This window comes from Elephas maximus, chromosome 1 (assembly GCF_024166365.1).
Source record: "Elephas maximus indicus isolate mEleMax1 chromosome 1, mEleMax1 primary haplotype, whole genome shotgun sequence".
Taxonomy (NCBI): Eukaryota; Metazoa; Chordata; class Mammalia; order Proboscidea; family Elephantidae; genus Elephas; species Elephas maximus.
The window spans coordinates 222143396-222168350 of record NC_064819.1 but is presented as its reverse complement, the minus strand read 5'-3'; the positions used below and the strand labels follow the sequence as shown (position 1 = coordinate 222168350).

At 41.5% G+C, this 24955-nt stretch overlaps 1 protein-coding gene across 6 annotated transcripts in view; it reads right to left on the bottom strand.

Moving 5' to 3' along the window:
• The window catches only part of PLEKHG1 (pleckstrin homology and RhoGEF domain containing G1), a 299198-nt gene that overhangs the window by 68840 nt on the left and 205403 nt on the right, over positions 1-24955 (bottom strand). For all 6 annotated transcript variants that reach the window (XM_049903298.1, XM_049903306.1, XM_049903289.1 and 3 more), the window contains one exon: positions 8280-8380. In XM_049903298.1, the coding sequence (XP_049759255.1) occupies positions 8280-8380 (101 nt within the window). The remainder of the gene's footprint in view (positions 1-8279; positions 8381-24955) is intronic.

Sequence of the window (24955 nt, the reverse complement as noted above, 5' to 3'; positions counted from 1 at the left end):
AAACCAAACTCACTGCCATCTAGTTGGTTCCAACTCATAATGACCCCATGGGACAGAGCAGAACTTCCCTATAGGATTTCCAAGGCTGTAAATCTTCACTGAAGTAGACTGCCACATCTTTCTCTGGTGCAGTGGCTAGAGGGTTCGAACCGCTGACCTTCTGGTTAGCAGCCAAGCACTTTAACCACTGCACCACCAGAACTCCTCTCCATAAAGATTACTGCCTTGAAAACCTTATGGGGCAGTTCTAGCCTGTCCTACAGGGTCGCTATGAGTCGGAATTGACTCGATGGCAACAGGGACGGGGGCACAGAAGTCCTTGGGTAGTACAAATAGTGACATGCTTCTGAAAGGCTGGAGGTTTGAGTCTACCCATAAGTGCCTTGGAAGGAAGGATTGGCAATCTAAGACTGAAAACTAAACCACTGAAAACCCTGTGAAGCCCAGTTCTACTCTGACACATATGGAGTTGCCATGAGTTGGAGCTGACTTGATGGCAACTGTTTGGATTGGGGCACAGACAGGGCCATGGAACGCTGTGTATCAGTCACTGGGGATACTCCATAAAGACCAGAAACAGGTCTGTCCTTCTAGAGGGTTGCAGTCTAATGTGGGTAGGTAGGAACTAGGTTTCTCATTGCATCAGTACAACTAATGTATAACTGAACCCGTACATTAGGAGGAAAGAGTGACTCATGGATCGTGTACTCAAAGCTAAAATTGAGTCATCCTGTCGTAAGCATTTGAGTATTTTTCCTTTCATTTGACTATTCCAAATATTTCCTCCTTTTGAGTAGGTTATGGAAAAGAAAATCACAAGATTTCTTGCTTAAGCTCAGATATCTTGTTTGGGTGGGCAATTAGAGAAAATCCTGTCCTTTTTTACAGAAACATATTACATGCAACGTTTCTCTGATTACTGATGTGAACTTGAAGCAGGAACTGTACTATGACTTTGAAGATTCTACTGCTTTACGCTAGATAAGATGCAGGAATGGGGCCTCTCCCCTTCCGGTCTGCAATGAACTCTAAGCACCCCTTCCTTCTCCCACCCTCCTAATTAGGTCATCTGGTACTTTGACTTGTTGCATCCACAGAGGCATGTGTGCATGTGGGAAAAGACAACAGGTAAGGTTAATGGCACCAAATGCTCCATGTATTTCACTGATACATTAGCATTGGCCTGGAAAATATTCAGCTGAACAAAGGCTGAAGTTCCTGGGTACCACAAAATGGTTAATGCCCTTGTCTACTAATCTAAATGTTGGTGGTTCAAATCCACCCAGAAGTCCCTTGGAAGAGAGGCCTGACAATCTACTTCCAAAAGGTCACAGCCATTAAAAACCCTATGAAGCATAGTTCTACTTTTAAACACAAGAGGTGGTCATGAGTCACACTCAGTGGTAATTTTTTTTTTCTTCCATTTTACAGAAGTTAGAGATACTTTGGTGGTAGGACAATGCAGTAAAAGAAAAGGTAACTTCCCTGTCTTCCTTTACCTTGTTATACGTAACCCATGAATCACTTCCTAAGTAGAAGAAAACAAAACAAAACATGGTCCAAACAATGTTTTTGTCTTAAGACATATGTTACTTGCTCTGTGAAGCTTTCACTACCCCCCTCAGACAAATTAATGGCATGTTTCTCAGAATTCTCAAAGCATTCTGTTCATTCCTTGATTATCTGACTTTTTGCCAGTCCTGTACAATGATGCCATTCATCTTTATACCATCAGACCTAGTCCAGTGTGTTAAACACAGTAGTCCCTCAACATAGGTATACTGAATAAAGAGAGGGAGTTGAAAGAAAAAGGCAAGTTTACTTTGATTCTTTGAGGAAGAAAGATTGGATGATTTTAATATACTAAGAGACAATTTTATATGGAGCTCTGATGGCGCAGTGGTTAAAAGCTCAGCTGCTAATCAAAAGGTTGGCACTTAGAATTCACCAGCCGCTCCTTGGAAACCCTGTGGGGCAGTTCTATACTGTCCTACAGGGTTGCTATTGAGTCAGAATCAACTTGACAGCGATGGGATTTTTTTAAGGGACAATTCAAAGATAGAAATTCAATATGGAGCAATGGTCTCTACTTCTTTATACTTTATTCTTAAAGAAAGATTCAAATTACAATTAGATAACTCTTCTTTATTCCAAGAGAGGGCTGCTGTATAAAACTGTTGGTGTTGTTTTTCCTTTGGTTGTTGGGAGGAGGGAAGGGCTTGGGATTTCAGGGGGTACGTTCAAGTGGGGAAAGTGGTTTCTTTTGACTGACCCAGTTTCCTGACCACTTGAGGATTTAGTTCAGATACCAAACCAGAGACTTAAATTTCTAGGCTGTCATAGGGATCGTGAGAGAAAGAGAGATTCGGCTAATGAAAAGAAAACAAAAATGAACCCTCAATTGTATTCCAAAGCATTTCATGATGGAAGAGTTTATGAAATAACAAATTTAAATTAGGTTATATACTAAAATTGAACAAAGACAGTACAAGGAGAGACATCATATACTAATTTATAAACATACCTGAAAAAACACTTTAAAAAATATAAATGAATCAAATTCATGAATGCATAAATATATAAAAATCCAGGTAGGGTTTATTCCAGTAGTGTATACATGATTAAAATCAGAATATCTTTCAATGTAATAGACCACTTTATGAATAGAAGAAAAACCATATGCTAATTTTACTAAAGGTAAAGGAAGCATCCAATAAAATTTAATAGTCATTCACACACAAAAAAAAACTTAGTCAAATAGATACCAAGAGTGTTTATCTAAATCACACAGAAAATATCATACTCACTGGCAAAATAGTTAACGCATTCCTACCAATGTCAGAAACAAGATAAGGATGCCAACATCTAATCAATGTTGCATGGGAAGTCCTACCCAAAGCAATAAGACAAGAAAAAGACATAAGGGGTAGAAGAACTGTAAAGGAAGATGTGATCATTAATGTTGTGTGTCAACTTGGCTGGGCCCTGATTCTCAGTGGTTTGACAGTTATGATGTAATTTGGCAGTCACATAATGATGTAATTACCTCCATGATGAGATTTGATATAACGTGATCACTTCCATGATGGAATCTGCTGTGAGTAGTCAATCAGATGAAAGGGAGTTTCCTTGGCGGATGTGGCCTGCTCGGAATAAAACTGAACGCTCTGGCAAAGCTCACAGGCTTTTGCTCGCTCTGGATCCTGTAGTTGTCTCTTGTTCGTCTGACTTCTGGTTCTTGGGACTTGAGCTAGGCAGCTTACCTGGGGTCTTGCCTGCCGATCTTGGGATTTGTTGGTCTTTGCAGCTTGTGAGCCAGAGCCCTGCTGTCTGACTTGCCAATCTTGGATTTGCCAGTGCCTGTGGCTATGCGAATCAGGAGAAGCCTTCAGCCTGCCCCATGGACTTGGGATGTTCCAGCCTCTACAACCACGTGAGCAATTTCCTTAATATAAATTTCTCTTTCTATATATATATTTATATATTTTATCAGTTTTGCTTCTCTGGAGAACCCAGCCTCTGACAGAAAGACAATAAATTCTCCTCATTTTCAGACAATATCATTGTATACAAAGAAAATCCAAGAGAATCTATACACCGTTAGAACTAGTGGGAAAGTTAAGAAAACTAGTTGGATATAATCTCAACATGTAAAAATCAAAAGCATTCTTATATGACAATAATAATTAAAAAAAAATTATGGTCAATGTAAAATCAAAAGCTGTGAGATATCTTGAAATAAATTAAAAAATGTCAGATGCATGAATGTGATAGAGAAATTATAAAACATTATTAAAAGACTTTCAAAAAGCTTGATTGAAAAGATATATAATGTTTATCAATAGGCCAACTCAATATTATAATGATGTCAATTGTACCAAAATTAATCTATAGATTTAATGTAATTCCAATAAAAAGCTCAACAGAATTCTCCATGAAACTTGACAAGCTAATATTTTTTAAAAAATCACTTGGCAATGCAAAGAACTGAGAAAAGCTAAGTCGATACTGATGAAGAACAATGTGGGCTTCACACTTAAGACAATGAGGCATTGGGGCAGCAATGTACAAACAGACCACTGAAACACAATACAGAGCCAAGAGACAGACCCACACAGATATGTAGACTTGATATGTGAGAAACATGGAACTACAAGCCCGCAGGCAGAGGATGTACTTTTCAATAAGCGGTGGTGGGACAACTGGCTAGCCACATGGAAATAAGAATTTTGACTTCCTACCTTATATCACATCTCCATCAATTTTAGCTAGAGAAAGGACAAATGTGAAAAGCAAAATTTTATAAATTTTACAAGAAAAAAATCAGCATATATTCATGATCTGAGGGTAGGAAGTAATTTTTTTTAAATGCAACACAAAATCCACATACTATAAAAAGTTAAATTTCTTATCGTCAAACTTATAAATTATATAACTTCTTTTTCAAATAAATCATCATTAAAGTTAAAAAGGCAAGTTCCATATTGGGAGATATTTTCAACTCCCATACTCCACAAAGATCACTGGCCAGAATTTACCTAGAACTCCTATACAGCAATAAGAAAAAGAAATACCCCAACAGAAAAATGGGCAATGGGGATAAACCACCAATTCACAGAAGAAATCTAAGTGGCCAATGAATATGAAAAGATGCTCAATTTTACCTGTAATCAGCAAAAGTTAAATTAATGTATCTTGCAATGGAATATTATATGGTGGCTAAAATTAGCAAACTTTGATATTAATTCTTCTTAAGAATTTTTCATTATATACCTTACATCGACTGGTTTCAAAGATACAACTATATGGCAAATCTACGGTTCCAAACCAAAACCAAACCCACTGCCCTCAAGTCGATTCTGACTCATAGTGACCCTATAGGACAGACCAGAACTGCTCCATAGGGTTTCCTGGTGGATTTGAACTGCTGAACTTTTGGTTTGCAGCCATAGCTCTCAACGAGTATGCCACTAGGGTTTCCAATCCATGGTTAGTTAGGGCTTGTAATAACAAATTTTAAAGTTTGGAGTAGTGGTTAAGTGCTACAGCTGCTAACCAAAGGGTCGGCAGTTCGAATCCACCAGGCGCTCCTTGGAAACTCTATGGGGCAGTTCTACTCTGTCCTATAGGGTTGCTATGAGTGGGAATCGACTCCACGGCACTGGGTTTGGTTTGGTTTTATTGCTGGAATGCTCCTTGGAAGGGAGGATGGTAAGACTTTGTCTTAGGTACTCTGGACATGTTATCAGGAGGGGCCAGTCCCTGGAGAAGGACATCATACTTGGTAAAGTAGAGAGTCAGCAAAAGAGAGGAAGGCCTTCAACAAGATAGACTGACACAGTAGCTGCAGTAACAGGCTCAAACTTAGCAACAATTGTGAGGATGGCGAGGGACCAGGCAGCATTTTGTTCAGGTGTACACAGGGTTGCTACGAGTCGGAACCAACTTGAGTGCACCTGACAACAATACTGCTAGTTCAAGTCTAGGTTTTTCAACATAATATAATAATATGTGGCCAAGAAGGCAAGACTTAAATTCCTAAAAAAGGCAAAAAAAAAAAAATGGTGTAATGCTGGCCTGAAAAACTCAGCTGACAAGATTTTTTTTTTTTAAAGGAAATATTTCCAAAATACAGAACATAGAGTAACATGATAAATACCCATTAATTCCTACTTCTAACTCTATCAAAGCCCCTCCTTGTGCTACATGCAATACTAAACAATGTTGAGTTAAAAAAAAAAACAAAACATAAAAGGTTGACACCATTTATGCCATGTTTCAAATACGTGAAAGCACATCAAAAACAAAAACCCAAATCTGTTCCCATGGAGTCGATTCCGATGTATAGCGACCCTATAGGGCAGAGCAGAACTGCCCCACAGGGTTTCCAAGGAGCTGCTGGTGGATTCGAACTGTTGACATTTTGGTTAGCAGCCGAGCTTTTAACCAGTTTGGATATTTTAAATAGATCCTTCATACTTATTAATGGGAAAAAATCACACATGGGAAGGAAACACAACGTGTTGAATATGAGTTACAGTTACAGTGGGGGGCTGAAGCCAGATTATATGGTTTGCTTGAGCCAGTTCTGCACCTCTCTTCCTAATTCTGTTTGAGATCTGCTGTGATGGCAGTGTTTATACAACAGTAATTGGAAAACACTGTAAATCTTAGATTCCTCTTCCCCTGGATCCACCCAGAGAGCCATTCTGCCAGCATATCACCGTGCCATTCTGTACAGAGTGGAAGAGGATTCAGTAGGGGTATACAGGGGCTTCAACTTTATTCGTAATGTCTTTCTGCTTCAAAAAAAATTGAAAGCAGATATAGTATGAGGAAAGTCTTTGATAGAGTCGGGGGGAGGAATTCATGGATACGTATCATGTTACTCTATCTTCTATATTTTGGAAATGGTTCTTTAAAAAAAAAAAATCTAGTCAGCTGAATTTTTCAGGCCAGCATAAAATCATTTCTTTTCGCCCTCTTTAGGGATTTAAGTCTTGCCTTTGTGGCCACATTATTATTATATTATGCTAAAAACCTAGACTTGAACTAGCAATAGAAACTTTAAAATTCATTATTTCAAGCTCTAACCATAGATTTGTGAGACAGTTGTATCTTTGAAATCAACTGATATAAGGTATATGATAAAAGATTCTTAAGAAGCATTGATATAAAAAGTCACATGAATACACTTACTTAAGCAAATATAATAATACTAAAGGATCATGAACAGGTGTTTCCTCTTTGGGAGCGAATGAGTGGATTTGAGAAACATTTGGGCTCTAAATTAGACTCCAGATTTAAGACGAAGGAAATAAAAATGAATGGGGACAAACTGGCACAGACAATTTCAGTGGCAAAGGTTAAAGAAAAGGCTCACTGAAGGTATACTTAGTGGCATATTATCTCACTGAAGCTTCACAATAACCATATGTGCTAGATATTTCTTTATTTCCATTCATTCATTTCACAAAATTGTTAATGACAGGGCTGGGTTCTCTAGAGAAGCGAACCCAGTGAAGTGTGTGTGTATGTGTGTGTGTACATATATCTCAAGGAAATGGCTCACACAGCTGTAGGGGCTGGCAAGTCCCAAGTCTCAGGGTCAAAGGTGTCAGGCTGGAGGCTTTTCCTGACTCACATAGCTGCAGAGGCTGAGGAACCTAAGACTGGCAGGTAAGACAGCAGGCTGCTAGCTCACAGGCTGCAGAGGCTGATGAATTCAAGATTGGTAGGTAAGATGGCAGGCTGCTGGCTCAAGTCCCAAGAACCAGAGGTCAGATGATGATGTGCGGATGCAGGATCCAGAGCAAGTGAGTGAGCTTTGCTAGAACGTCCAAATATATACTGGATGCACGCCACACCTCCAAGGAAACTCCCCTTACAATTGACTGGCTAACAATATCAGATCACATCATGGAGGATGACTACATCATTACATAACTGCAAAATTACATCATTACATAACTGCCAAACTATTGAGAGTCATGGCCCAGCCAAGTTGACACACAACCTTAACCATCACAACTCCTATAATGGGTCCAGTACTGTTTTAGGCACCATCGCAGTAACAGAACAGACATAGATCTGTGACTCTGTGGAGTGTTCCGGGTGGTGGTGGTAGGAAAGAACAATGAACATAATGTAAAAGTAACTCATATAGTATGTTAGGAATTGGTTAAGTGCTATGAAAACAAAAAAAGGAGAGAAGTTAGGAGGGTCAGAAGTGCAGGGGCATGTGCACATGTGTACATTTGTATGTATGTGTGTACGTGTGTGTGCATGCCTGCGTGCACGTGTCTCTGCATGCATGTGTGTATGTGCATGTGCACATGTGGGCTGCTACATTAAATAGGGTGCTCAGGTAAGCCTCAGTAAGAAAATAAGAACTGAGGAAAGACGTGAAGTGTGGGATTCAGTTACTTTCCTCAGTTTAAAGACTCACCCAAGGACACACACATGGCTCAGCTGCGATGCAAGCCCACTATGTTGCACACCAGAGTCTGTACTCTTAACCTGCCGTCTACTTTGTTCTTCCAAAAACATCACAACGTATTGTACTAACTGATTTTCTTGCCTGCATACCCTTCAGCTCCCTGAAGCACAGACCTTGTTTGTCTTGTTTACTACTGTAATTTTCTTCATGGCATGACAATGCATAAAATTTTTTGAAGTGGAATCACAGATTACAGGTGATCAGTTATTTTAGGCTGCATTAACGTAAGAGAAATTCATAATGTTCCCACCTGAGAACAACCCCTTGGGGGTTAACTTACCTATTGAAGTGGTAGATATCCTGGATGTTTCCAAAAAGGGCTGATCTTTCTTCAGTGCCCAGAGGCAGTTTAGTTTGGTCTCTGATACAGTCAAGGTAATCCTGTGAAACCAATGAGAAGGATGTCTTAAATACTCTGGTCCTTTTCCAAGTTATCATTAATTATCCAAGATGACTTGTATCAGTTTCAAGTAATTATTACAGTAATGTGCTCATTAACTCTGAGAAAACAGAGCCACTTTTTAATTAATGATTACAATACTTACCTATTTACATAACAGGGAGTTTTAACAAGGAGAAAGAGTGTGATATATATTAGTGTATCCATCACCGAAATGGATCAGAACATTCCTAGATGGATAATATTAACGTTGCGAAGGATGGGAATTCCAGAACACTTAATTGTGCTCATGAGGAACCTTTACATAGATCAAGAGGCAGTTGTTTGGACAGAACAAGGGGATGCTGCATGGTTTAAAGTCAGGGAAGGTGTGCGTCAGGGTTGCATTCTTTCACCATACCTATTCAATCTGTATGCTGACCAAATAATCTGAGAAGCTGGACTATGAAGAAGAACAGGGCATCAGGATTGGGGGAAGACTCATGAACAACCTGTGTTATGCCGATGACACAACCTTGCTTGCTGAAAGTGAAAAGGACTTGAAGTACTAATGAAGATCAAAGACCACAGCCTGCAGTATGGATTGCACCTCAACATAAAGAAAACAAAAATCCTCACAACTGGACCAATGAGCAACATCATGATAAACAGGGAAAAGATTGAAGTTGTCAAGGATTTCATTTTACTTGGATCCACAATCAACAGCCATAGAAGCAGCAGTCAGGAAATCAAAAGACGCGTTGCATTGGGTAAACCTGCTGCAAAAGACCTCTTTAAAGTGTTGAAAAGCAAAGATGTCACCTTGAAGACTAAGGTGCACCTGACCCAAGCCATGGTATTTTCAATCACATCATATGCATGTGAAAGCTGGACAATGAATAAGGAAGACCAAAGAAGAACTGACGCCTTTGAATTGTGGTGTTGGCAAAGAATATTGAATATACCATGGACTGCCAAAAGAACGAACAAATCTGTCTTAGAAGAAGTACAACCAGAATGCTCCTTAGAAGCAAGTACGGTGAGACTGCGTCTTACATACTTTGGACATGTTGTCAGGAGGTATCAGTCCCTGGAGAAGGGCATCATGCTTGGCAGAATACAGGGTCAGCAGAAAAGAGGAAGACCCTCAACGAGGTGAATTGACACAGTGGCTGCAACAGTGAGCTCAAGCACAACAACGATTGTAAGGATGGCTCAGGACCGGGCAGTGTTTTGTTCTGTTGTGCATATGGTCGCTATGAGTTGGAGCCGACTTGATGGCACCTAACAACAACAACAACAACCAGATGGATAGTATAATGGCCACAGCTACTGAGAATGTCAGCATTTTGGCATAACAACATCGTATGTTTCCTTGCCTTATTTCCATGACAAAAATATACTCCAAAATTCACAAAGTGGGAAAAAGGAATAAAAATTCTGAAATACAACAAAGTTGTTTTAAACGTAAACTTTAAGCCAGAAAGCTACCAGCTGCTAAGGTATAGAACTAAATTCTTCCTCAAATACCAATGTATTTAATTTTTTTTTCCTTTTTTTTTTTAAATAAACATATAAAAATTCACTTATGCCATCTAATAAAAAAAAAAATTTTTTTTTTTAGGCTGTGTTAATGAACCATGGGAAAGCTTAATTGAAATGATTTTATATGTTTTGTTTAACACAGAACCTACAGGTCTGATGTGGGTTCAATCTACAGCAAGTTAAATTTATGTGGCTTAGAAGCTACGTGAACTGCTGAGAAAGGGGGAAAACTGCTTTCCTGCCCCTGTGTGCTAAAGAGTTCATAACTGAGTGTTCCCCTTCCCCGCAGCAATGCTTGAAAAAAGAACTCTGTAGGAGGCAAGAAAACAATAAAGAAAAAAGCAAAAACAGCTGAAATAACGTAAAATTAAAAATAAATACAATCCGCTGCCCTGGCTGAACAACGCAGGATGGCTCCTGACCAAGGGTAACACGGCATTCTGGCACTTAGAGGAAGTCATCCTGAGAAAAGTCAGCCAGACCGGGAAGATCCCAGCGCTGTAACTGCATTCCAACATCCAAGAGCAAACACAACAATGTTCGGAGGCAAAGAATATTGAACATACTGTGGATTGCCAGAAGCACGAACACATCGGCCTAAGAAGAAATAAAACTAGGATGCTTCTTAGAAGTGAGGATGGTGAGACATTGACTAGCTTACTTTGGACATGCTATCAGGAAAGGTCAGTTGCTAGATGGATTAGCAGATGATCAGTAAAGCCCAGGGAAAGCCTCATTAAGATGGATTGACACAATAGCCACAACAATGGACTCAAAATTACCAACAGTCATGAAGATGGCACAGGACCGCCATGTTTCATTGTGTTATACATGAGGTTGCCATGAGTTGGAGACAACTCGATGGCAACCACCAACAACAAAGCGCAAGGAGAAACAAAAATTTAAGAACCATCAGATAATTGCTTCTTAGACTTTTTAGTAATTTGTATCTATTCCCTCAGGCTCTCATGTTTGTCAATTAAATATAGGTAGAGCTTCATCGACAACTTTATTAAATAGCACATTTCAGTCTGCATCAAATAACTTATCATTCTAGTCTTTAACACTAAAATCATTGTCACGTATGAACCAATGTTCCTAACTTTTTTTTACAAGCTTTGTAGTAATATCTTCTTGAGAAAGTGATTGTCTCAATAAGAAACTAGATTCACAAGGGTTAAGTGTAGTTGATGCTAAAAACCCACAATAGCAAGACCTATTCTCCTTACTTTTACAAATGGAACAATGATAAGGAGCTTAAGTACCTGCATAGGATATAGAGTTAATGCCCAAATATTAAAAGCTAACTTGAATGAAGGCTAGAACTGAAGTATAAGGACATTTTGAACAACATGTAAAACCTGTATTTCCTCAAAAAAATAAATGTACCCACTGATATTCTCCTTAAATTACACATGGATACAAAAGGATGGACCAGTACTCAGTTTGCATCTGAATGCTTATATCTGATATAGTTTACCACTATCCGGAGTCCCTGGTATTTGTTGTTTTAGGTAACGTAGAGTTGCTTCTGACTCATAGCGACCCCAGGTGCAAAAGAACAAAATACTGCCTGATCCTGCACTATCTTCACAATCGTTGTGATGCCTGAGCTCACTGTTGCAGCCACTGTGTCAGTTCATCTCGTTGAGGGTCTTCTTCCTTTTCAGCGACCCTCTACTTTACCAAGCATGATGTCCTACTCCAGGGACTGATCCCTTCTGATAACATGTCCAAAGTACGTGAGACGTAGTCTTGCCATTCTTGCTTCTAAGGAGCACTCTGGTTGTACTTTTCAGATGAATGGATGGATGGGTGATATTAATGATACTGCTCGATAATCTGCACATTCAGTTGGATCACCTTTCTTGGGAATAGGCATAAATATGGATCTCTTCCTGTTGGTTGGCCAGGTAGCTGTCTTCCAAATTTCTTGGCATAGATGAGTGAGCACTTCCACCATTGCGTCTGTTTGTTGAAACACAGTAATTGATATTTCATCAACTCCCGGGGCCTTGGTTTTTGCCAATGCCTTCAGTATAGCTTGAATTTCTTCCTTCAGTACCGTCAGTTCCTGATCATACGATACCTCCTGAAATAGGCCCTGAATTCCCATTCTATTGTAATTTGTTATGATCCACATAGTCGAATGCCTTCACCTAGTCAATAAAAACACAGGTAAACATCTTTCTGGTATTCTCTGCTTTTAGAGGAGATCCATCTGATGTCAGCAATGATATCCCTGTTCCACACCCTCTTCTGAATCTGGCTGAATATTTGGCAGTTCTCTGCTGATGTACTGCTGCAACTGCTTTTGAATTATCTTCAGCAAAATTTTACTTGTGTGTAATGTTAATGAATCTAGTCGATTCCAACTCATGGCAACCTCATGTGTATCAGAATAGAATTGTACTCCACAGGGTTTTCGATGGCTGTGATCCTTCAGAAGTAGATCATCAGGCCTTTCTTCCAAGGCACCACTGGGTAGAACCCAACCTTTCAATTAGTAGCCAAGGGCTTAACCGTTTGCGTCACCCACAGTATGACTTATTTTACATGTCTTTCTCTTTCACTCTCTTTTGAGTACTTAGAGGGACAGGGATCATATCTTCTTCATCTTCAAGTGTCCCCTCTTCACACAATGCCTAGCACATAGGATGTGTGCCCGAAAATATTTATTAAATACATTATAACAAAGCAATCGAATGGTTACAATGCAGCCATTATAAAGAATGAGAAAATTACGGATGACATTGTGAAGAATGGGAATTCCAGAACACTTAACTGTGCTCGTGAGGCACCTGTACTTAGACCAAGAGGCAGTTGTTCAGACAGAACAAGGGTATACTGAGGGGTTTAAAGTCAAGAAAGGTGTGCGTCAGGGTTTTATTCTTTCACCATGCTTATTCAATCTGTATGTTGAACAAATAATCTGAGAAGCAGGACTATATGAGGAAGAGCACAGCATCAGGTGTGGAGGAAGACTCACTAAAAACCTGCGATATGCAGATGGCACAACTTTGCCTGTTGAAAGTGAAGAGAACTTGAAGCACTTACTGATGAAGATCAAAGACCACAGCATCAGGTGTGGAGGAAGACTCACTAAAAACCTGCGATATGCAGATGGCACAACTTTGCCTGTTGAAAGTGAAGAGAACTTGAAGCACTTACTGATGAAGATCAAAGACCCCAGCCTTCACTATGGGTTACACTTCAACATAAATAGAACAAAAATCCTCACAACTAGACCAATAAGCAGTATCATGATAAACAGACAAAAGATTGATGTTGGAAAGGATTTCATTTTACTTGGATCCATAATCAACACCCATGGAAGCAGCAGTCAAGAAATCAAACGAAGCATCGAATGGGCAAATCTGCTGCAAAAGACCTCTTTAAAGTGTTAAAAAAGCAAAGATGTCACTTTGAGGACTAAGGTGTGGCTTACCCAAACCATGGTGTTTTCAATCACCTCGTATGCATGTGAAAGCTGGATGATGAGTAAGGAAGGCTGAAGAACTGATGCCTTTGAATTATGGTGTTGGCAAAGAATATTGAACATACCATGGACTTCCAGAAGAATGAACAAACTTGTCTTGGAAGTACAGCCAGAATGCTTAGAATTCTTAGAAGCAAGGATGGTGAGATTTCATCTCACATACTTTGGACATGTTTTCAGGAGGGATCAGTCCCTGGAAAAGGATGTCGTGCTTAGTAAAATAGAGGGTCACTGAAAAGGAGGAAGACCCTCAGCTAGATGGATTGACACAGTGGCTGAAACAATGGGCTCAAGCATAACAGCAACTTTGAGGATGGTGCACGACCTGGCAGTGTTTTGTTCTACTGTACACAGGTTCAGTGTGAGTCAGAACTCACAACACCACCACATTCATTACGTGGAAAAAAAGAAGATTGTGAATGAAATATAGAACCCAGTTTTTGGTACATATAATTGTGCACCTTGCACCTAGCCCAGAAGCCTATATGCCCTGTTGTCAATAGCCGTCACCTCTGGAGAGTGAGCTTTGGGAAAAAGGGAGGTCCTCAATGAAGGAACTTCCACTTAGTACTTTATCTGCTCTGACTTGTTAGAATTTTATTTTCTGCAGCATAAAATGAAGCTAACCAGTGCTACCTTGGCTACTCCCTGCCCCACCTTTATAGATGGTGTTCCCTGCTCAGGTTTCCTCTTCCTCCTGTCTCTCCCTTCACCTTACTTAGCTCTAACCATTGTCTTCTATGTTTGTCACTATTCTACACTGCCAGTCATCCCCCTCTTGTAATTCCAGGCTTCCTCCTTCCACTGTCTTTCCTACATGCCACAGTATTTGTTATTGAATGGGTGGGTGGGTGAATGGGTGGGTGGGTGGATGGTTGGATGGGTGGGTGGATGGGTGGGTGGATGTGTAGGTGGATGCGTAGGTGGATGGGTGGGTAGGTGGATGGATGGGTGGGTGGGTGGAAAGGTGGATGGGTGATGGATGGGTGATGGATGGATGGATGGATGGATGGATGGATGGATGGATGGATGGATGGATGGGTGGGTGGGTGGGTGGGTGGGTGGGTGGGTGGATGATGGATGGATCCTCCCTGATCCTACATCTCTTCCAGTTACTACCCTACCACTCTCTTTCCCTTTATAGCCAAACATCTCAAAACTCACACTCATCTACTATCTCATGTCCAAATCAGTCTTCAAGCTCTATATGGTCATGGTACTTGGGGCATCCATTATCCCGTAACTTTCCCTGACACTATTTCTGGAAGAGGTGGGATGATCATGTCCATTCTTCCCTGACCCCTGTCATCTTGGCCCTCTGGCTCTGTGCTGCAAGATCGTTATGGCCCTTCGAAGCCCCTCCCTACTGTTTTCACAAGTGGGTGTAAACTTCTGTCTGTGTAGGCCACAGAGTTCTGCCGTGCAGAAGGTCTTGGCTTTGAATTTGCTTTGCTAAACCTCTCTATGCAAGGGCTCTTTGCTGTTCTTGCTGAAATGGGGAGACACCTTGAAGCCATCTCACTGCTGGTGTGGTGGCCACCAGCTCTGTAGAGGTTGCAGTTTGCTAGCCATGAGATACGATGAAGCTGCTTTCTCCTGCCCAGGTGCTTGCTGTGGTCCTGGGCCCTGAATGTGGGAGATCATATTGGCGCCTCCATTCTGTCAATGCCTCATAAGATGGGGCCTAAAGCTGTACAGGATAAACTGCTCAGTGTTTCTTCCGAGACTCTGTGGCTATTCAACCCCTCCTTGGGAATATCCTAGAGTCGCCTCATCCTTAACATGTCCAAAGTTGATTCTCTGTCTTTACCCCCAAACCACCACCATCTTCAGCTCCCTTAATGAATGGGAAGAGAAAGTGAATAAGTAGGGATCAAGCCAGGGATCTACAGCAGCCTTAGTAGTACAATAGTCAAGCGCTCAGCTACTAACCAAACGGTTGGCGGTTCAAACCCACTCAGAGGCACCTCAGAAGAAAATGTGGATAATTTCTGCAGTGCAACGGATCGCTTTTGTGTGGCCTTTCTCACCATGGTCTTGTAACTCCTACCAAATGATTGGCTGTGATCATGCTAATAAGGTATATGAAACCCTAACAAGGGGATTGGTCATTTTTGTCATCCCACTAGGTTTAAGATGAGCCATCTGAGAGGTGAAAAAGAGAGGATCTCACCACCACCGAGAAAGAAGGGCCAAGCATGGAACACATCCTTTAGACCCAGTATCCCTGCACTGAAAAGCTCCTGGAACTAGGAGAGCAAGAGAGAGAGCTGTAACACTGAAGACAAATGGAGAGAAACAGCAGCAGAGAAGCAGCTGTAGCAGAGGCAGCAGAACCAGGAGACTGGCAGGAGACTGGTAGGAGATGGCGTGGTGGGCTTCCTGGCCCTCAAAAACAAAACAAAAACAAAAAACCAAACTCATTGCCATCGAGTCGATTCCAACTCATAGCGATCCTATAGGACAGAGTAGAAGTGCCCCACAGAGTTTTTCAAGGAGTGGCTGGTGGACTCAAACTGCTAATCCTCTGGTTAGCAGCTGTAGCACTTAACCACTACACCACCAGGGTTTCTTCCTCCATGGAGCTAGAAAGATGCTGAATACCTTTGGACAGGTGGCTTGCTGGTGCAGTAGGGTTCCTTCGGGCATGTGGTAGGGCTAGTTTTTGCCAACCTACAGAACTGGAGTTAAGTGCCTTCGGATGAGGCTTACTGGCTGAGTGGGGTGCCTTGGGGCACTTATCAGTAGAGTTAAAAGAGTTTTGTAACACTTGCCCGAGCAGGGTAGAAGCTGAGGGGCCAGAGAGAGGTATGCCTGTTAGCACAGCTGAAGAGAGGCTGTCTTGATGTAAGAACGGTACCCTGAGTGTTCCTGAACCTGAATTGTAACCTGTTACTTCCCTAATAAACCCCATGATCGTGAGTGCTGTCTATGATTTCTGTGTGGCCATTGCAATGAATTATGAAACCCAGGAGAGAAGTAGAGAGTGTTGTGGGAAGAACGGTTGGTGTCAGAATTGATAAAGATGACGAAGAGAGGAGGCATGTCTGACCTCCACCTCATAGGAATTGGCCTTGGGCTATTGATCTTGATTCTCCTTTCACCTCATGCAGTTAGAGGGGGTCAGATGCTGCCCCCACACCATTTTCACAATCTCCTTCCAAAAGATCACTACCACTGAAAATCCTGCGGAGCACAGTTCTACTCTGATACATTTGAGGTCACCATGAGTCAGAATTGACTCGACAGCAACTGGTGGGTTGGCTGGTTGCTTGGTTGGTTGGTTGCTTGGCTGGTTGGTTGCTTGGTTGGTTGGTTGCTTGGTTGGTTGGTTGCTTGGTTGGTTGGTTTGTTGATCAGTCATTTGGTTGGTCAGGGATCTATGATTCTGAACCAATCCTATGTCATGATGTTCCCCAAGGTCACTATTTACACAGAGGACAATGGTGTTTCTTCATAAAGCTTTGACCCTGACAAGACCGAGGTAAGCACAATGAGCCAGTGAAGATCTTCCCTTTCCTAAACTAGCCAGGCCAAAAGACACGCCTTGTTAGTTTTCACCAGAAACTCCCAGAGGTATCATTAGTTTATCCTGTGTGAGGAAGTCCAGTCCAGAGGGCATCAGCCAGCCAGCAAGGTCCAGCACTGCCTTGCTAAGGCCTTTGCAGTCCAGGGCAGCTGGAGCAGCCCTGAGTGAGTTTTAACTCACAGCTACTTAGGAAAGAAAACAGAAGGCTGGTCCTTCTTCCCAGAGGGAGCAGCCTCCCTCTCTCTACACTCCAGCCAAACAGAAGAGAAGTCAGAGGGGTTGTGTTCCCTGACTTTTAATCCTACTCGGTGTAACAGTAGATGGCAAAATGTCCTTGTTGTGACCTAGTGGAATGGAACCTTCCTCCTTGGGGTATAAATGAGAGAAAAGAACCCCAGGTATCCTTTGCCCAAAAGCCAGAATCATCACTCAAGCCCCACCACGCATCCTTGATTCCCTCACTCTCCACATCCAGTTAAATCTCTCTCCTCTCCATCACTGATGTGTAGGGTTTGGTCTGCACTTACCTGCGCTCTAGGGTAGTCTTCTAACTGGCCTCCCCACCTGTAGCTGTATAGCTTCTACTTTCTTTGTTGTTGTTAGCTGTGTCAAGTTGGCTCCCGGACTCATGGCAACCCCACACCAACAGAGTGAAATGCTGCCCTCCTACACCATCCCCATAATCAGTTCCCGATCGGTCTGTTGTGATCCATAGGGTTTTCATTGGCTGATTCTCAAAAGTGGATCACCAGGCCTTTCTTCCTAGTCTGTCTTAGTCTGGAAGCTCCACTGAAACCTGTTTGGCATCACAGCAACACTCAGGCCTCCACTGACAGATGAGTGGTAGTTACACATGAGATGCAGTGACTGGGAGTCAAATTTGAGTCTCCTGTATGGAAGGTGAGAATTCTTCACTGATGCTTAAATGATCTTTGATCTCGTTGTACCCTTCATTGGTTTACCACCCCTCCCATAGGTTTGCTGCTCCCTCACATGGCAGGGAACATCCTTCCTGACCAGTCCTGTCCCCCTCCTCCTGGCTCATCTCACAGGGCAGCTCTACCTTGAGGGCTGTGTGCCCATACCCTGCTTGCTCAGCCAACCCCACCTGCTTTTACTTTCTCTTACTGTACCATGTTATTTCATCACCCTAGGCCTTTGCCTACTCTTTTCAGTCTTCTGGGTGTCTTTGTCTCCTTCCTACTCCTTTCTGCATATGCAAAGTGCTAGTCATCCTTTAAGATTCGGCTCCACCATGGCCTCCTCTATGAAGCCTCTCCCCTTCCCTGGAAGGAAGCTCTTCCTCCTCTGCCTCCTCTGCTGATATACTGACCACGTGTCAGTCATGCCTGCAAAACACTTTACTCTTCTCCTTTGTTTACACCTGTCCTTTCAACTGGCTAGGGAGCTCCTTTGGGGAAGGGATCATGTTTTATTCTTTTTTTAAAATTCTTAGCTTGTAAAACACAACTTTGCACGCAGTCTTATACCCTCTCCAAAAAAAAAAAAAAATTTGTATGAGTGAATATGCTTTTAAACTCTAAATTGATATGCAAATTAAATTATCGTATCAATGCATCTCAATGTAATGCATGAAATTCGGAGGGCAAGTTTTTTTGAGAAACAGATGAATAGAAACCTTGGTGGCGTAGTGGTTAGGAGCTACGGCTGCTAACCAAAAGGTCGGCAGTTCAAATCCACCAGGCACTCCTTGGAAACTCTACGGGGCAGTTCTACTCTGTCCTATAGGGTTACTATGAGTCAGAATTGACTCAACGGCAATGGGTTTGGGTTTTTGGTTTGGGTACTTTTTTTTTTTTTTTAATTAACTTTTATTGAGCTTCAAGTGAACGTTTACAAATCAAGTCAGACTGTCACATATAAGTTTATATACATCTTACTCCGTACTCCCACTTGCTCTCCCCCTAATGAGTCAGCCCTTCCAGTCTCTCCTTTCGTGACAATTTTTCCAGCTGGTTTGGGTACTTTTTAGAAAAGAAAAAGACGCTTCCTCTGAAATGACCACCAAAAAAAAAAAAAAAAAAATCTCAAATAAGAGTTATAGCAAATGCCTTGAGATATGGAAGTGCTAACAACAGAAGCTTAGACCAAAAAGAGTGAACCACCAAACCACTAGGTAGAATTCTGAAATACAAGGAAGAAGGTTTAGAATAGTACTTCTTCATTTTGTTTCTATAATGGGTATATCTACATGTAAGGGATGAGGGAAAGGGTAGGAAGGATATTAAAAAAAAAGAAAAAAACAGTCGCCTTCGAGTCAGTTCCAATTCACGGCAAACCCATGTGTTTCACAGAACTGTGCTTTGTAAGGTTTTCTGGGGCTGGTTTTTTGGAAGCAGGTCACCAGGCCTTTCTTTCAAGGCACCTCTGGTTCAGTTCAAACTGCCAACCTTTCTGTTAGCAGCTGAGGACTTAACTGTTTGCAGCACCGAGGGACCCCTAAAGTATTGACAGACATTATAATTCTAGATGACTACCTTTTTTTTCTTTTTACGGTTTACCTGCATTATCACGTTAAACAAGTTATAATTGTAAAACATTTGCAATGTGACTTCAGAGAAAGTAGGGAGATGGTAGGCCATTAACTAAATTCTTTCAGAGCATCTTGTAGAAGAAGAAAAGTTATCAAGGGCTTGAAGTAGCCTTCCACCCCAGTTCTGGCAGCCCCCTCTCTACAGCAACCCTACTGGGTGGTTGTCCAGATCAGGGATTCTCAAACTATCTACGCTGAGGGACAGGTGGTTGTTTGTTTTCCAAGTCTATCATACACTGATACTTTCATAAAATGCAATAAAAAAGGAATTAATCAAAAAATAGAAAAAAATCAGAAATATGAAATAGAAGTCCCAAATGTATTATTAGATTCTACAGATTATTACATTAGTCTGTTCAAATTTGATATGCATCTCTACATGCTCACTCTGTTTCTCTACTTACCTCGTTGTAGACATGTCACAGTTTGCAAACAGGCACCTGTCTACAAACCACACTTTGAACAGCACCAAGTTAGACTCTACTTAGATATTTCCAATAACAGACTAGGAACCATGAAAGTAATTAGAGGAGGGCCAACCAAAAGCCAAACCCATTGCTGTCAAGTTGATTCTGACCCACAGCGACCCTAGAGGACAGAGTAGAGCTGCCCCCATAGAGCTTCCAAGGAGGGGATGGTGGATTCAAACTGCTGACCTTTTGGTTAGCAGCTGGGCTCTTAACCACTGTGCCACCAGGGCTCCAAAAGGAGGGCGTTGGTATACAAATCTTATAATTGGGGGAAGCTTAAGGACATAAACTGATGAGAAAATAAGTAGCTTAGAGGACCTTTAAAACTGGAAAAGAGAAAATCATCTGGAGTGAGGAAAACCTTTTTTTGTTGGTATCGGCCCCGCCTCCTCGCTCCCTAAAGTAGAGTGAGTTCTTTGATCCTTTTGGAGAATACTTGTTTTCCATGTTGAAGTTTTAAATTGATCCCTGACTGTCAACGGTAGGGTAGCCATAGGTGCTGACAACGAGCCAGTGAAGTGAATGAGCAGGGTGGCAGGCTCTGACAAATTTCACTGGAGTCTTCACTCTGTCACTTGAGCGCAGAATGGACTGTTATTATCACTGAGCTTCCAACCCCTCATTTTGGCTTCGGATGACTGCAGCTGCTAATGCAGTGCACGCTACAGTAGTTTGCAAACACTGGTGTAGGGTTAAAGCACCATACTTAAAAGGCTTCATTAGGATCAGTGCGGGGAACAGGTTGCGGCCATACGACTTTGATCTGTTTTCTAGAGTGGCTTTCAAAAATTCAGATGCCCAACCATCTATTTTTCTCAACAATTTCAGAAAATAAGCAGCTTTTAAAATCTCGTTTCCCTACCACGGACTCTGGGGTTTTGCAACTCTTTCAATTGGAGAGGGGCCATCATTTGTTGGAAGTAGGTCATAGTTCATTGTCTCAAGCTCCAGAAGAAATTCTTCAAGCCCCTTAACTCAGTCTTTCCCTCGCATGAAGAATTTAGTATCGGTTTTCCGCAAATGAGCAAGGTTCACACTTGAAGTGAGAAGGACTGTTCATTCTCTTGCTAAGCCCACTGCAGTCTCTGACGCCAGCCAGCCGCGGGAGTCTGGCCTGTGCACGTCATTCCCGTCCCACCTCTCGTCCTCTGCCTTGGTGTGGATCACGCCCATCCATATTCTTCCATTTTACCTTTTAAATTCTCACCCATCTACATCCTTCTGCTTTACCTTCTTAATTCTGTATCCCATTTGTCCTTTTAAAATGTTGATGAAAGTACTGCTGCTGTGGTTAGTTGCCATCAATGTTTCATCCTGTTGTACACAGGGTAATTATGAGTCAAAACCAACTGGACGGCACTTAACAACATGACAAAATCTTTCTGGTAACATTGTTGATAGCAGGAGAGGAAAGGAAATATGGAAGAGGGGGTAGAAAAAGAGAGGGTGAAGAGGTGGGGAGAAAAATAGGAAAAAAGAGGGGGGCAGAAAAAGGGGTAGAAGGAGAAAGAAGATGAGTAAAAGAACCCAGGGGAAAGGTCAAGGGGGTAGAGAGGAGAGGGAGACAGGGGAGAGAAAGTGTGCGAGCATGGCATAAATTCAAATTAAAAGCAGCTTGTCTTACTGATATCAAGTTTGATTTCAGAGTTTCATAATTTATGGTATACCAGCCATCTTACTGGCAATAGGTGAAGTCAGTTCTAATGGCTCTGAGATATTTGAGTGAAAGAATAATAAAAAGTTGGGAGGTTTCAGCTTCATTTACCTTCTATAATGCTTTTAATACAGAAAACATCAGTAAAAAATGTCAGGAATGCCCTTTTGTTGGACTGTGACAAATGATACATGTGCCTCATCAGCCACCTCTATTGTTTCACTACTTCCTCTTGAAAGAGGGGAGAGAGGGCCCCTTCCAAGGAAGGAGGGAGACAGCTAGACCTAGAAGGGAAGGGAGGATTTGGCAGTTCTTCCCAGACAGAGACACTTGGGGAGGGGGGTGGGAAATAGGAATCTAAGGATGCTGAATAGAAAGGGAAATACATCTTTGCTTGGTGAAGACAACTGGGAGTCTTTGTTTGGTTTTCCCCAAAGACTTTAAGCAGAAAACATTTAGGAACTGGCCACACACAGCAACCTAATGATATGAGCAAGATGTTAAGAAAACAGCACTACCATTAATGACGTTTTGACAGCAGCTGGACTCCATCTTTCCCTATACTTCTGGCAAACATTACAGAAATCTATTTTCTTTGTTTATTTCATATGACTATCAGGAAAAAGAATTTGATCTATATAGTGTAGATAAATATAAAGAATATTATAAGGATATTATAATAATTGAAAAGAAGGGTGATATAAATGTAACACTAAAATGATTGTCTTAGATTGCCTAAAAATTTTTTTTTTTTATAAGTACTAGAAAAGCTCTCATAAGAGTGCCTTGTATAATAACATGGCAGCAGAACTTAATTTTCCACTGTTCTGTTAAATACTTAATTTAAAAATTGTGCTTACAGGGCTTTTTTAGGACAGGGGGCCGACGCTGTATGATACTGTAACGGTGGACACATGATATTAAGCCTTTCTTGAAACCCACAGGGCTGTAAAAGCAGAGAGTGAATCCTAATGCAAACTTAGGGCTTTAGTTAGTAATACTGTACCCGTAGCTGACGAGTTGATTCCAACTCATAGCAACACTGTAAGACAGAGTAGAACTGTCCCATAGGGTTTTCAAGAAGAAGCTGGTGAATTTGAACTGCCGAACATTTTAGTCAGCAGCTGAGCTCTTAACCACTGGGCCCCCAGGGCTCCTGTTTTGTTAGTAATAAGGTATCAGTATGGGGTCATTAAATGTAAGCAATGTACCGCAGGAATGCAAGGTGTTAATAATAGGAGAAACAGAGTGCCAGGTGGGGGATATATGGGAACTTGGTACTCTCTGCACAACTAAAAACTTAAGACTGCTCTAAAAAATAAAATCTATTAAAAAATTGCATAAAGAAAAAATCTGTGCTTACAGTTTTCAAATTATTTTGGTAATGTTCTCACATGCAAAAGGATTTCTCAAAAATTCTAAGAGGGTTAGATAGAGGGCCATGAAGAAGTCCTGTTACATACTAAATATCTTTTCATACTGACTTGAAACCTACCATTACTTTTTTCTCCTGGTACTCTTTAATCCGAACAGATGAAAGCATTCCTGGGATAATCTACGTGCTTATTAAATGCACATAAATATAAACTGTTTAAAAAAGTCAAAATAGGCAACCAGAGGGTTTATCAAAATTGCCTGGATAAGGCTTGCTCCCAAGCTCCCAGTGGGCACGTGGATAGATGAGCAACAAGGAAGTCTATCATCCACTCACTGCCAGCCTTGAAAACCAACCCTTTAGCGGCTCCCCTTTTCTCCAGCTCTCCTTTTACGTTTTCCTCCTCACCTGTTAACTTTCCATAGCAGATTTATTTATTTACCAACGTACCTACCTTACTTCTTTACTCACTTCCTTACATTACTCCCTTAACTTACTCTCTTTACTTAACCGACCTACTTACTGGCTTGACTGGACTGACTTACTTACTTGATATACTTACTTTTTGCTTTTTGATAATCCATGCAGAGAAGTCTATTGGTGTGCACATGCTAACTATTGTTTAAGGGCAGTAGTTATTCCATACAATCTTTTTGATAAAATACACACAGTTCTTTACAATTCCCACTAACAATTTTCTAACCTCACAGTAGTAACACACTGTATACCATTTTCCTTAAAGGCTAATGTCTCCTAGCGAGGAATGTAGAGCTGCTGCTGTGCCCTGAGTAAGGGCAGTGGAGATCTCAGAAAAACCAACCAACAAACATGGAATACTGGGCTCTCCTGTGTGACCCCTGACATGGTTCTAATATGAAGAAGCTCTGAGCTGTGGCTGCTTCAAGTGATCAAGCCCAGACTGTGCCTTACTCTAGGAAATTAGCCTTGGTCAACAGACAGGCTAGAAAATACTTCTGATACAATCAATAATTTACTCGTGCAAAATACAAGTACTAGTATTGTGGGTGGGGGGATTGGTGGTTCGTGGTAGAATTCTTGTCTTCCACGCCGGAGACCTGGGTTTATTCCTGGCCAATGGACCTTATGCACAGCCACCACCCACCCGTCTGTCAGAGGAAGCTTGTGTGTTACTATGATACTGAACAGGTTTCAGCAAATCTTACAGACTAACACAGACCAAGACGAAAGGCCTGGCAATCTACTTCTGAAAATCGGCCACTGAAAACCCTATGGATCACAACAGTCCCAGCCGTAACTGATCATGGGGATGGCACAGGGCCGGGCAATGTTTTGTTCTACTGTGCACGGGGTTGCCATGAGTCAGGAGCGGACACAATGGCAGCTTATAATAACAACATGTGGAAGGTGCAGGATGTGGCCTTGAGGAGCCTACAGTTTATCTGAGGAGTGAGGTTATATGCATAAAAAGATAAACAGCTTCATCTCACCCCCCATCCCTGCCCTTTTTATGTCTGTCTCTCAAGATGCAAGAATCCACTGGGGCATCATAGCATAATTTTTTATGCTTTTTTTTACTTTCCAGGTCTCAAGTCAGGTAAGGAAGCAGACAGATACAACTAGACGCAGTTGTAATTCATAACGCGGAAAACGGCAATGCTTGCTCAGGTGGCGGAGAGACGTAATGTCTTGGCAGGAGTTTAAGTCCCCGAAAATAAGAAACTGATTCATCTCAATTATAATCACGGTCCTGCTGGTGTAACGTGAAAGACGGTAATTAAGGAAAATTAAATACAAGCCGGAGGGTTCTATGTATGGGAAAGAAGATAAAATAAAAAGATCAATAAAATAAACCTACATTCTTAGCTAATCTGAAGTTTAACTCCTCCTTGCTGCTATTTATTATTATTTTAAGATTTACTGCTAGCTATACTGAGCTCACTGCTCTTTAGGCATGATCTCACTTAATCTC